The 13,328-nt window shown below is 54.9% G+C and overlaps 2 protein-coding genes across 2 annotated transcripts in view; one reads left to right on the top strand and one right to left on the bottom strand.

Moving 5' to 3' along the window:
- The window catches only part of SH2D3C (SH2 domain containing 3C), a 35,695-nt gene extending 31,540 nt beyond the window's left edge, over window positions 1-4,155 (bottom strand). Inside the window, exon 1 of the mRNA XM_057725125.1 lies at window positions 3,791-4,155. The gene's annotated coding sequence lies outside the window, so the exon portion shown is untranslated. The remainder of the gene's footprint in view (window positions 1-3,790) is intronic.
- Window positions 4,156-4,321: 166 nt separating this feature from the next.
- On the top strand, window positions 4,322-8,986 carry CDK9 (cyclin dependent kinase 9). Its single transcript, XM_057724907.1, has 7 exons — window positions 4,322-5,042; window positions 5,504-5,585; window positions 6,365-6,455; window positions 6,818-6,984; window positions 7,098-7,269; window positions 7,429-7,577; window positions 8,061-8,986. Exons 1-7 carry the CDS (start codon window positions 4,606-4,608, stop codon window positions 8,424-8,426), a joined length of 1,464 nt encoding a protein of 487 aa, XP_057580890.1. The 5' UTR covers window positions 4,322-4,605; the 3' UTR covers window positions 8,427-8,986.
- Window positions 8,987-13,328: the final 4,342 nt, after the last annotated feature.

The raw sequence follows: 13,328 nt of genomic DNA, 5'->3' as shown, positions 1-13,328 counted from the left end.
CATAAGCCAGGCATGGAGCCGGAAGCCCCTACAGATCGTCACAGACCTATGAGGCGATCCTGGTACTGTCCCATTTCACAGATGAGGGAACTGAGGCTAAAGAGGAGCAGAGACTGGACAGATACCCAAGTGTTCTAACTCCCACGCCAGTGACTCTTCCCGTCTCTGGGTTGTTGTCAGAAGAGGGAGAGGGGCCTGTAACCTGGTGGTATTTGGGGGTCTTCCTGGTGGGAGGTGGCGAGTGGGTCCCCCAGCTTCTCTCCCATGAGGCAGTCGCAGTGATTTGGACTAACTGCTAAGGCTGTGGCATCAGCCAGTGCTGGCTTCCCGGCTGGGCCCACTCCTGACTTGCTGTGTGATCCTCCATAAGAGACTTTACCTCTCTGAGTCTCAGTTTCCTCCTCTGTGAAATGGGGTCACAGTAGCCCCCCCACCCCACCCCACCCCCGCAACTTCCTGGAGTTGTTGGAAAGACAAAAGGAGCAAATGATGCCCTGGGCCAGTACACCATGCCATCAGCAAACCCTGGTGGTTGTTGCTGAGGGATGGGGGTGGGTCAGGCCAGGGGCAGAGCGGCACAGGCCAGGAAAACTCCAGGGCAGACGTGTGGTGTGAAACCCTGGAGTCCTGGCCACAGCAAGGCTGTGTTGCCGTAGTGGAGGGTCCTTGTCAGCGCTAGGCTAGCCCTGCCGTTGGCCCAGGCGCCAGAGTAGTTGCCGCGTCCCTCAGAGGATGAATGGGGCTCAGTGTGGCGGCTTCGCTGAGCTCAGAGCCCTCTTTGTGCTGCCTCGAGTGGCCGTTGGGAGTGCGGCTGGGGACCTGCTGGCGGGTGGCTGTCCCCGGGGCCCTCCTCAGCCAGTGCTGGAGGCCAGCCCAGCCCGGCTCCGCAGCCCTGAACACACAAGCACTTTCCCGCCTCCAGGCCTTTGCTTGGGCTGGACCCGCACTCAGAATGCCACTCGTCCCACCCTGGCTCCATTTTTTGCCTCCACTGAGTCCCTGAGGTCTAGATTGAGCCACAGTGCCCCAGGAACCCTGCTCTGATTTCTGTCCCCTCCCTCTATGCCCCTCCCCCCAAGCCTGTGACACAGTTGTCTGCAATCTGGCCAGGTACTATCAGGGATCGGAGGCTTTCAATGTCATAGTCAAAGGTGTTGGACCCAGGCAAACCTGAGTTCAGATCCCACCTTGAGCAAGTCACATCACCTCTCTAAGCTTCATTTTTCTCATCAATAAAACTGGACAAATACAACATCCCTCACAATATCGTGTGGCGATGAAATAACATATTTATATGGAGTGTCATCTGTATCACATTCACTTGTGTCTTTATATGCATGTTCCAAACAGACCTCATGCTCTGTCAAGAGAACTGGCCTCATGCATCCATGCTGGCTTCACGCCTGCTATACTGGAGGACTCAGTAGACACCTTTCCCCAGCTTGACTCAGTTGTCTTGTATTGAGGGACAAAGAGACCTGACTTTGGATCCCAACTCCATAGCTCCCTGGCTACATGGCCTTGGACAAATCACATCACCACTCTGAACCTCAGTTTCCTCTTCTGTAACTTGCGCCCCACAATAGCAACTTCCTAAGAAGGGTGCTGTAAAATTCCAGGGGGCTGACACATAACAACATGGGGCCAGGCACAGTCGGTACCCAGCTGGTATGGGCAGGATATCCACGGGATTGCAGGGCTGTGAGCATCACACAGACACTCTCTGTTCTGTGTCCCCCTCTCCAGTGACCTCTTGTCTTCCCAGACAGACCAGCAGCCAAGAGCACCCCACCCCAGGAGCCTTTCTTCTTCCCTCCATATGCCCCTGTTCCTACTCGGGGGAGGAAAACAGAGGGTCCAGGCCAGAGTCAAACAGCTGGCCAGCGGCTCCCTTTCCTACTCTGTGCCTCAGTTTCCCTAACTGCTAAGTGGCAGCAGGACCAGAGGCTCTCTTAGAGCCTGGCTGGTCAGTCAGCAAACATTTCCTGAGTACTGGTTACGTGTCCTGCCTCAGCTGATCCAGGGAAACAGGAAACACTTCCCTCAAACCAGCAAATCAGAAGTCAAAGTCAGTGAGAAATCTTTTCTGGCTAGGACCTAATTTCTTCTCACTTTCTGAAGGGCTTCTGACTGCTCCTGCCTGCCTTCCTCCCCCAGGGAGGCTGAGGGCTGAGGCCCTGAGCAGAAGTGACTGGTGATGTCAGGGTTCAGGCTAGGGATGGAGGGGTGGAGGTGATGACACCAGCGGAACTTCTGCTGAGGCTTCTGCCCACAGGATGTGACTTAGGGAGAGCTTGTGAGAAACAAGCAGGGGCCCCAGCCTGAGAGTCTGATGGTGGAAGCCACCCAAGCCCACGGCAGACCTCCCCCCTCCGCCCACCAACGTTACTCTTCCTCCCACACCTCCCACTGGCATCCAGGGCACCCAGCCAGTGGTGCTGTGCCCTGACTGTGCTCTAGCTCCACCTCCAGCCCAGACGGGTGGGGTCCTGACATGGGTAATTGCTGACCTGGGTTCAGATACCAGTGTGGCACCTGGCCAGCTGTTCAACCCTGGCCAATGATGTCACCTCTGTTTCAGCACCCTTCTGTGTACAATAGAGGTAATAACAGTATAATATTGCTGAGTGAGAATTGAGATAATTCCCATAAAGTGCTAAGTGTACAGCTTGGACCATTTATTTGCCGTCAAAAACTTATAATTACTACAATTATTATTTTCTCCCTCCTTGCCCTTCCCATCCCCAATTTAGCCAATGGCTACCCTGCTTCTAATAGTGTACCCAAGAAGCTGACCCCAGATCACTCCCTGACATGCCTCAAACCCTCGCTGGTCCACACTGCCTTCAGGAGAGGGCTCTCTGCTCCTCACCTGATCCTCAAGACCTTCCTTGGCAGCCCCCCCACCCCCCGCCGCCCCGGGCAGAACAGGGTCTCTTGGGACACCAGGATCACCAGACCCTTTCCTGACTCCTCCTACAAGGAAGCTTCAAGGCCAAGCCATGGGAGCTAAGAGCTGGAGAGCAACCCACCTGGAGGGCTTCCTGCAGGTAGAGAAGGTACTGGGGTGCAATCAGAGAGCACATCCCTGAAAGCAGGGAGGCCCAGGGGGTAGGAAAGAGTGTGGCCACAGCCTAGGAGAGGAGATGGAAAGAGACCCAAATGTCACAATTTGGTTTTTTCTGAAGACACTGGAGGGAAATACATACAGACTCCATTTCAGAATGATCTGGCGGGTGCTGCAAGGGGGACAGATGGAGAGGACGGACTGGGGAGGACAGGACTCAGGATCCATTGGCAGAGGACTGGGGAGGAGGGGCAGACTGAAGGGGTGCAGAGGAGGTCGAAAGACAGCCTTGTTGGGGGCTGGTTGTTGAGTAGGGCTGGAGGAAGAAACAGGCTTCTGGAGCCAGAAAGGTATCAGAAAGATGCTGGGGAAGGGCCAAGGTAGGGCAAGGGGACACAGGACCAGAGAAGGAGATGGCTGAATGGTGGGCTTGATGCCTGGCTCATAAGGACAGCAGGCCTCAAACAGCACCACTGCTGTGCTCCTGGACACACTGTTAATAGCCTGAGTCAAGAGAATCCTCTTCAGATTCAGACAGACAAGGTTCAAGTCCCAGCTTTGTCCCTGTGTGACCTTGAGCAAATGACCTCCCCTCTCTGAGCCTCAATGTGCTCTTCTGTAAAATTGGTTAATGATCCTGACTACGGGGCTATCGATTCAGCAGGAATGCCCAGCACTTCCGAGCACACGGGGTGCCAAGTAAATGCTAACTACTATACTGACCCGGGGCGCGACCAGCTCGGGCGCAGCTCGGTGGAGACCGGGGTCCTGTGGGTCTTATCCCTGCGTCCCAGGGAACAGGGGGGTCCAGGGCTGGAAGGCCCGGGCGTTGCTCGCTCGCCGCCTCCAATGTCGCCGCGCCCCCTGGCGGCTGTCGGTTGCCATATCAACGGCGGGTGGCGGGGACCCGGGGAGGCGGCGGTGGGGGCCGTTCTCTCCTACCCGGACCGGAGGCCGCTCCCTCGGCGCCTCCCGCCTTCGCCTGTGAGGGGTGCACCCCGAGCCGGGGAGGAAGGGGCTCCCCGCGGCAGCTGGCATGTGTGGGTAAACTGAGGCACGCAATAAGTCACCCCGCAGCCAGGTGTAGAGCGCGGGGCCCCACCTCCGAAAGCGGAGGAGGGGCCGCGGGCGGTGACGCGCCGAGGGCGGCGGGCGGACAGCGGGCGGCCGGGCGGCGGCGGCGGCGGCGGCGGCGGCAGGTGCGGCCGCGAGGGGTGGGAGGGAGGAGGGAGGGGGCGGGCGGAGGGGGAGGGGAGGGCGAGGCCGGGGCACCTCCCCCTTTATAACGCGCCCCCTCCCGCGCTCTCGGGCCGCCTCCTCATCGGCTCTTCCCGTCTGGCCCCCTCTCCCGGCCGCCCCGGGCCCGGGCCCGGGCAGGGAGCCCCCAGGCCGCGGCTCGGGGGCCGCCCCCCCGCCCGGCACCCAGCGCAGCCTGGCGGAGGCGGCGCCGTCGGAGGAGGAGGAGCAGGGCACTGCGGCTGGCCCCGGATCGGGCGCCAGAGCGGCAGCGGCTTCGGCAGCGGCGGCGGCCCGAGCCGATGCAGCGGGACGCACCACCCCGAGCCCCAGCCCCGGCGGCCCGGCTCCCCGCGCCCCCAATCGGGGCCGCCGCCAGCAGTGGCGGCGGCGGAGGCGGGGGCAGCGCCGGTGGCGGAGGCGCCTCTGCAGCTCCGGCTCCTCCTGGCCTCCCGGGAACTACAAGTCCCAGGGGGCCTGGCGGCGCGCGGCGGACGGAAGAGGCGGGGTCGGCGCCGCGAGGCCGGAAGTGGCCGTGGAGGCGGAAGTGGCGCGGCCGCGGAGGGGCCTGGAGCACGGCGGCTGGACCCGGGGCGGGAGCGGCGGTGGCGGCGGCTGGAGGTGGCGGCGGTGCACTGGAGGCGGCCATGGCAAAACAGTACGACTCGGTGGAGTGTCCGTTTTGTGATGAGGTGTCCAAATATGAGAAGCTTGCTAAAATCGGCCAAGGCACCTTCGGGTAAGGCTGGGCCCCCAGGGACCGGGAGCCCTGAGTCTGCACCCCTCCGGGCCGACGTCGGAACCCCCAGGCCCGGGCCCAGTAGGTCGGGAAGCCATTTAGCTACAGACTTGTCCCCTGGCCTCGCTAGGCCGCGCCGCAGCCAGCCCGGGCCAGACGGAGCCGGCTGGCTCGGAGGAGTCTGAGGCCCTTGATGAGGGGCAGGGAGGGGTTGCAGAGAGAAGCCTGTGAGTGGAGCGGGATCTCTCCACGAGACGCCCGGGTGAGGAGAAGGGGCAGAGGGAAGGAGATAGAGGCTCGGAGAGAGACCGAAGATATCGCGTGGTGGGGTAGCCGAGTGCCCTGGGTACCCGGCCCAGCCCCGCCCGGGATTCCCTTTCCTGCTCTCCTTTGGTGGGGGAGGGGCGGGCCCTGCGGAAACGGCCTGAAAAGTCCTCTTGGGTCCCCTTCTCGGCCTGCAGGGAGGTGTTTAAGGCAAAGCACCGCAAGACCGGCCAAAAGGTGGCTCTGAAGAAGGTACTGATGGAGAACGAGAAGGAGGGGGTGAGTACGGGTGGGGTGGGCAGGTCTGCCAGCTCCCTTGGGCGTGAGGTTGGGGTTCCACCCTGCTTCTGGAACTCTCAAGTAGAGATTCAGTGTACGTGTTCGGAAATTTCCATATACCAGGGAATTTGACTTCCAAGTTAAGTCTTTTAATTCAAATGTTTTCAAGCGTTTGATATTTCATTCTTAGGTGGATATGGTTGGTGCCAGGAGGGGGAGCTCATGCTTGCGCTGAGTGCATCTTGGTTCGTGAAGTTAGGAAGTCTTTAAACACTTTTTTTTCAGGGTTTAATTTTGTTGTATGTAAAAAAATAAAGAAAGAAAAGAAAAGAAAAAAAATTATATGTAATGGTTTTAAAAGGGTGGCTGGTATTCACTTGAAAAGCAACAGTCCCTTCCATCATGCTCCCATCTTAGCTCTAGTCTAGCTTCCCAGAAACCTGCTTCTTTATTTTTGTATTTGTTAACCACCTAACAGGTTGAACACAGGCATGGAGGTAAGTATAAGGTTAAAGAAACTGGAGCATTTGATGACTAGTTATAGAACAATTGTGTGATGTATCGCTATTTCAATTCATTGTCTGAAACCAGCTCCTTGAGGGGTACACACTGTTACACCCATTTTGCAAATATGGCATCTGAGACAGCTAATTTCAGAGCCTATGCTCGTACTCTGTCTCCCAACCTTTGACCCTTAGTGTGGACCCCATGGTCCACAGTTTGTTGATCTGTAGTGCGCTCACCCACTTTTGACCTCCTCCTCTCTTTTTCCCACCCAGTTCCCCATTACAGCCTTAAGGGAAATCAAGATCCTCCAGCTTCTAAAACACGAGAACGTGGTCAACTTGATTGAGATCTGTCGAACCAAAGGTAAGCTGTTTGGAGCGTGTCCCCATTTTCAGAGGGAGAAAATGAGGCTTATTGCCTAAGGTTTCGTTTGCACAGTTGGAACTGGACAAACTTACATTGCCTCTTCTTAACCCAGACATACCAACTGTGACTGCTTTCTCTGGTCTTTTCATCAGAGTAGGTGCTTCCCCAGGGCCTACCACAGGGCCTGGCCCAGAGAAGGCACTCAGAAAATATTTTACCTGTGAAGAAACTCGTGCCCGTGTATCTGGGTGTCCATAGGTTGGAGGGTGTAGGAGCTGCTTGTGGGAAAATGAGTTACATATGAGATTTTTAATTTATCCCCCCCCCCCCATCTCTCCCCCTCATTTTTCCTGCTTCAGCTTCCCCCTATAACCGCTGCAAAGGCAGCATATACTTGGTGTTTGATTTCTGCGAGCATGACCTTGCCGGGCTGCTGAGCAACGTCTTGGTCAAGTTCACGCTATCTGAGATCAAGAGGGTCATGCAGATGTTGCTCAATGGTCTCTACTACATCCACAGGAACAAGGTGGGGGCCAGAGTTGGGGAGGAGAGACTAAGGCTGAGGCTGGCCTTCGCTCTCACCGTGGGGTGGGTGTGGCTGAAGGACCCTTGGGAGCCCTCGCCCTGTGCTTCCTGCAGATCCTGCACAGGGACATGAAGGCAGCTAACGTGCTCATCACCCGCGACGGCGTCCTGAAGCTGGCAGACTTTGGGCTGGCCCGGGCCTTCAGCCTGGCCAAGAACAGCCAGCCCAACCGCTACACCAACCGTGTGGTGACGCTCTGGTACCGGCCCCCGGAGCTGTTGCTCGGTGAGGACTCTCCCGAGCTGGCAGAGGGAAGCAGGGGCTGGGCACTTACCCGGCCTCAGCTCCCCACTGCCAGGGCTTCTTGAGCCCCCGGCTCGGGGGCATTGCCTCTCAGGAGGCCATAGGGCTCAAGGGGCCCTCCTGCTGTGCTCTTCTTCCCAGGGGAGCGGGACTACGGCCCCCCCATTGACCTCTGGGGTGCTGGGTGCATCATGGCAGAGATGTGGACCCGCAGTCCCATCATGCAGGGCAACACGGAGCAGCACCAGCTTGCCCTCATCAGCCAGCTCTGCGGCTCCATCACGCCTGAGGTATGTCGTCAGGCTGCCTGGGCCCCTGGGCCCCACAGGCAGCAGAGATCCAGAAGTCTGCCCAGTAGGGGAGGGGTGGGTTGCTGAGTAGAAGGAAAGCTCCATTCTAGAGAGGTGGCTGATGGAGAGCCGGGGTCTGCTGTTTAGAGCCACACAGACTGTTCAGGTCTCAGCTGCATCCCATTTAATTCTGTGGCTTCAGGCAGGGCATGTGAGCCTCTCACCTCAGAGGCAAGCTTCTCTGCGGGGAGATAGCAGTGGTTCTGTCAGGCTTGGAACACATATTCCAGGCGGTTTGTGTCAAAGGGCCTGGTATTTGGTGTGTGCCAAATACATGCTTCCTGCTGCTTTCGCCCCGGAGGAATCAAGTTTGTCCTCCACGGGTGGTCTGGGAGCATCTGAGTGGAGAATGTTTAGTGCCTTTGAGTAGACCAGCCACGTACCCTTGAACTAACTGTCTTCTTTCCATGCCTCCCACCCCAGGTGTGGCCAAACGTGGACAAGTACGAGCTGTTTGAGAAATTGGAGCTGGTCAAGGGCCAGAAGCGGAAGGTGAAGGACAGGCTGAAGGCCTATGTGCGCGATCCCTACGCGCTGGACCTCATCGACAAGTTGCTGGTCCTGGATCCCGCCCAGCGCATCGACAGCGATGACGCCCTGAACCACGACTTCTTCTGGTCCGACCCCATGCCCTCGGACCTCAAGGGCATGCTGTCCACCCACCTGACGTCCATGTTCGAGTACCTGGCTCCGCCACGCCGGAAGGGCAGCCAGATCACCCAGCAGTCCACCAACCAGAGCCGCAACCCCGCCACTACCAACCAGACGGAGTTCGAACGTGTCTTCTGAGGGCCGGCTGCTGTTGCTTCTCATTAGGGCCGTTGTTTTTTTTCTGCTCTGTGACTTGCGTTGTGGAGATTTGGGGGCATCTGAGTTTTCTCTCTAGTGCGTATTTTATTTAATCCCCACCCTGGGCATCGGGAACGAACCGAGCGGACTGGAATAAAGCTTGGGCTGAGAGTCCAGGAAGGCACTTGGGCTGCCTCACCTTGTTCCCTGGCTTTTGGGATGATGCCCAGAGGGTCTCCATTTACCTTAGGACAGGAATGGGGTGGGAGGAAAGGCGCACCCCACCGGTGACTTTCTAAGAGATCCCAGCATGCTGGGAGGAGGGCACAGGTCTCTCACCTATCCCCAGCTCTCCTCGTGGGATGAGAAACTTGCGTGGGGGACAGATGCAGCCACGGGAATGGGCTGCTCTTGGCCTAACCCTCAGAAGCTCTGGGGCTGGCAGAACTCTTGGTTTCTTCAATAGGACAGTTTTATCGTGTTTCTTTTGTTCACTGTTCAGAGACATTTCTGGATACAGTTTGGTCAGTTACAATTAAAGTTGACTCTTTTTCAGTAAATGGCTGTGCACTCTGTTCTATGTTCAGACCCCCAGCTCTTAACCCTGTAGCTGACCATTGAGATTTGATTTGTCAAGTCTTGATTCTTTGCCCCAGTTCATGTCTGCTGACATACTTTTAGAGGACTTCTGTCTGTTTTGTTTTTCTCTTGAATACCTTCCAGAACGTTTGCCGTCATACTCCCCAAGGGGCAGGTACCATGATGCTCCCTTGCTCCTCTCCGCTCAGTGTCAGAGGAAGTGGGGAGACAGAAGAGGAGAGGGGCTCAGTCTGCTGATGAGAGAACTGGAGAGGGCCTGCAGTGAGCCACATCTGCAGCGGTGACCCGGGGCGCAGTCCGCTGCGGCTGACAGACTCGTGTTCAGGCTTGACTCGTGAGCACGGGAGGCTGCAGGGGCTCCTAGTCAGCGGGAAGACACCCATCAGACCTGTAACTTGCAAAAATCCTCAGGCAGCTGAATAGAGGGTGGCAAGAGAGGAAGTGACCAGAGAGGCTGAAGGATTTCCAGGGGCTGGGGGAGGTGGCAGTAGCTTGGATTAGGGTGGCAAGTGGGCAGAAGGACAGAGAATAGTTAGTGGAAGATCGGATCACGAGGGCTCAGAGCTGGGACCCTTGGAGGGGCAGCACGTTCTGGGAGATACATCTCCTGCGAGCGTGAAGTCAGGGACAGGCACTTTTGAGGCAGATTCTGCATTCTGTCGGGTGGAGTCCTCTTAAAAGGGACCCTGAAAGGAAGGTTGGCAAAACCTTTTACCAGCACTGTTCTTTGCTTGTAGGTATTAACCTAGATCACAGCTTCACAAAAGGCAAGTGAAAGTTAAAAAAAATCTTGACCGATGTGTTCGTTTCTTGGGGCTGCCAAACATGGTGGCTTAAAATAACAAACTTAGGCTCTCAGCTCTGGAGGTGAAAAGTCTGAAATCCATGTGTCAACGGCCTGGTTGCTTCCTTCTGGAGGTTCTGAGGGAGAATCTCTTCTAGCCCCGGGCCTAGGAAGCCTTCAGAGAGCTCTGTACAGAGGGGGACACAATCTGATGATTTAAAAAAACTCACAGTGGAAAACAGTGCAGAGGTTCCTCAGAAAACTAAAAAAGATATGTGCACTCCTGTGTTCATAGCAGCACCATTCACAATAGCCAAGACATGGAAACAACCTAAGTGTCCATCAAGAGGTGAATGGGTAAAGAAGATGTGGTACATGTATACAATGGAATACTACTCAGCCATAAAAAAGAATGGAATAATGCCATCTGCAGCAACATAGATGCAACTAGAGATGATCGTGCTAAGTGAAGTAAGAAAGAGACAAATACCATATGATATCACTTATATGTGGAATCTAAAAGATGACACGAACCTATCAGTGAAACAGAATCAGGGACATAGAGAATAGACTGGTGGTTGCGGAGGGGGAGGGGGTAGGAGAGGGTTGCACTGGGAGTTTCGGATTAGCAGATGCAAACCTATATCTATGGAATGGATAAACAACAAGGTCCTACTGTGTAGCACAAGAAACTATATTCAACATCCTGTAATAAACCATAATGGAAAAGAATATGAAAAAGAATATATGTGTATAACTGAGTCATTTTGCTGCATAGCAGTAATTAATACAGCATTGTAATTTAAGTATACTTCAATAAAAAAATAAATTTAAAAAATAAATAAAAATAAAAAACCCCACAGTGGCCATGTTGAGAAAAACTAAGGAGGTAAAGATGGAAGCAGGGAGATTGGTTAGGGCTATGGTAACAATCTGGGCAGAAGATGGTGGTGGCTTGGACCAAGCTGGTCATGAAGCGTGTAGTGAAGAGTGCTTGGATTTATAGGTTATTGTGAGGGCAAATCTTGCAGGCTGGATGTGAGTTTGAATGAACGAGTTGTCGAGAGTCCTAGGCTTTGGCTGGAGGGAGGACAGGGCACTATCCTTGAGCAGAGAAGGCTGCGGCAGGTCAGGCTGGAGCATGGTTTTTTTGGGTTTTTTGGCTGGGCCACATGGCATGTGGGATCTTAGTTTCCCTACCAGGGATCGAACCTGTGCCCCCTGCAGTGGAAGCTCGGAGTCTTAACCACTGGACCACCAGGAAAGTCCCTCGAGCATGGGTTTTCAGTGGTAAATTGGAGGTTGACAGATGGACACCCAGGTTGAATGGGCAGGTGTATATCTGAGTCTAGTTCGGGGCCTCCCCCCAGAGTCTAGACACACCTTTGGGAGTTGCCAGCAGAGTACTTTTTAAAGTCCCAACGCAGGACGAGATCATGCGGGAAGAGGGGAGAAGGGAGACGTGGCCCACTGGGATACTCCAGTGTTCAATGTCGTCAGGGAGTTGAGGACAACAGATGAAGTAAGAGGAGACCAGGGACTTCCTAGCTGGCGCAGTGGTTAAGAATCTGCCTGCCAATGAAGGGGACGTGGGTTCGAGCCCTGGTCCGGGGAGATCCCACATGCAGCAGAGCAACTAAGCCCGTGTGCCACAACTACTGAGTCTGCGCTCGAGCCCGAGAGCCACAAATACTGAGCCCAAGTGCCACTACTGCTGAAGCCCGTGCACCTAGAGCCTGAGCTCTAGAAGAGAAGCCACCACGAGAAGCCTGTGCATGGCGACAAAGAGTAGCCCTTGCTCTCTGCAACTAGAGAAAGCCTGTGCACAGCAATGAAGACCCAACGCAGCCAAAAATAAATTTTAAAATTTATTAAAAAATGAAAAAAGAAGAGACCACAGAGGGAATTCCCTGGCGGTCTAGTGGTAGGACTCCGAGCCTTCACAGCTGAAGCCCCACATTCAGTCTCTGGTTGGAGAACTAAGATCCCGCAGGCCACATAGCACAGCCAAAAAAACAAAAAAAGAGAAGAGACCATAGGAAGAGTGGGTTCCAGAAGCTAAGAGACAGAGGGTGTTTTTGAGACATGGGAGTGATCACTTAGACAAGTGCTGTGGATGGGCCCAGAAGATGGGGGTGAGGACTGACCATCAGGTTTAGCTACTCTGACCTCAGTGGTGACCTTGGCAAGAGCCATTGGGTGGGTTACTTTGCATGAAACCCCGCTAGGAGCAGTAGGATGGCTGGAGAACAGGAGGAAGGGAACATAAGACAAGAAGTAGCAACAGTCCACTGTAAGGGAGGATGTGGGAAGGAGCTAGTCTTGTATATTCTAAGTCCTGTACAGTGGCCACACCAGGGCTATAACCTCAAAGGCCATGCCCCTATCCTGTTCTCTGTTACCTCTGCCTGGTATGTCCATGATGTTCAGGGCAGCCTTGCTTGTGGAAAAGCTGGAAAAGCATAAACCTCCTTCAGCTTCAATAAGTTAGAGCAGTGCTTCCCCAAGGTCAGTGCGCATCCGATCCCTGACTCACAGGTCTGGGTGGGGCACCTCTAACAAGTTGATGGGTGATGCTACACTGCTGGCTGGGATCTGGGCAGCACAGGTACAGCATGGCCCTATGATGGGATGCCGGGCTGCAGTGTGAAAGGATGAAGAAGTATATTCACAGTGATAGAAAGACTGTGTTCCAAAGACAACAGGTGGATTTGGACTTCCCTGGTGGTCTAGTGGTTAAGACTCCATGCTCCCAATGCAGGGGGTCTGGGTTCAATCCCTAGTTGGGGAACTAGATCCCACACTGAAGCCTGGAGCAGCTAAATAAATAAAATAGGTATTTAAAAAAGACAACAGGGGACTTCCCTGGTGGCGCAGCAGTTAAGAATCTGCCTGCCAATGCAGGAGACACGGTTTTAAGCCCTGGTCTGGGAAGATCTCACATGCTGCAGAGCAACTAAGTCCATGCACCACAACTACTGAAGTCTGAGTGCCTAGAGCCCACGCTCTGCAACAAGAGAAGCCACCATAATGAGAAGCCCCAGCACCACAATAAAGAGTAGCCCCGACTTGCTGCAACTAGAGAAAGCCCACGCGCAGCCACAAAGACCCAATGCAGCCAAAAATAAATTAAAAAAAAAAACAGGTGGAAAGAGCAGGTTACAAAATATCTCCTGCTTGTGCTCTTTTGTAAGAAAGACGGAAGCAATCACACTAAAACATTACCCACAGTTGTTTGGTATGGTTCTGTCCTTTATGCTTCTCTGTGTTTTCCCATATTTCCTTAATATTTTCACTCATGCAATTAAACTGTATTTTAAAACAACCAAAACAGGTCTTAAATCCTGGAGCTTCTGGCTCTGAGCTCTCCCCAGCCCCCATCTCCCCATAGAACATCCCACAGAGGAGGCCAGGATTAGCTGGACAGGTGTGGGTCTGACCCCCTCCATCTGTGGAGGGAGGTGTGTAGCGGGAACAAATGCTCCCAGAGGGCAGGGACTTGGGGCATCACCCGAGGC

The sequence above is a fragment of the Hippopotamus amphibius genome, chromosome 2 (genome assembly GCF_030028045.1).
Source record: "Hippopotamus amphibius kiboko isolate mHipAmp2 chromosome 2, mHipAmp2.hap2, whole genome shotgun sequence".
Classification (NCBI taxonomy): domain Eukaryota; kingdom Metazoa; phylum Chordata; class Mammalia; order Artiodactyla; family Hippopotamidae; genus Hippopotamus; species Hippopotamus amphibius.
Note: the sequence above shows the minus strand (reverse complement) of the source record. Positions and strands in the feature narration are given on the sequence as shown.

Excerpts from the sequence above, each read along its gene's own strand:
- CDK9 (XM_057724907.1), top strand. The coding sequence starts at position 4,606 with ATGCAGCGGGACGCACCACCCCGAGCCCCAGCCCCGGCGGCCCGGCTC. Across the intron at positions 5,043-5,503 it reads ATCGGCCAAGGCACCTTCGG|GGAGGTGTTTAAGGCAAAGC; the intron begins GTAAGGCTGGGC and ends CTCGGCCTGCAG. Across the intron at positions 5,586-6,364 it reads TGGAGAACGAGAAGGAGGGG|TTCCCCATTACAGCCTTAAG; the intron begins GTGAGTACGGGT and ends TTTCCCACCCAG.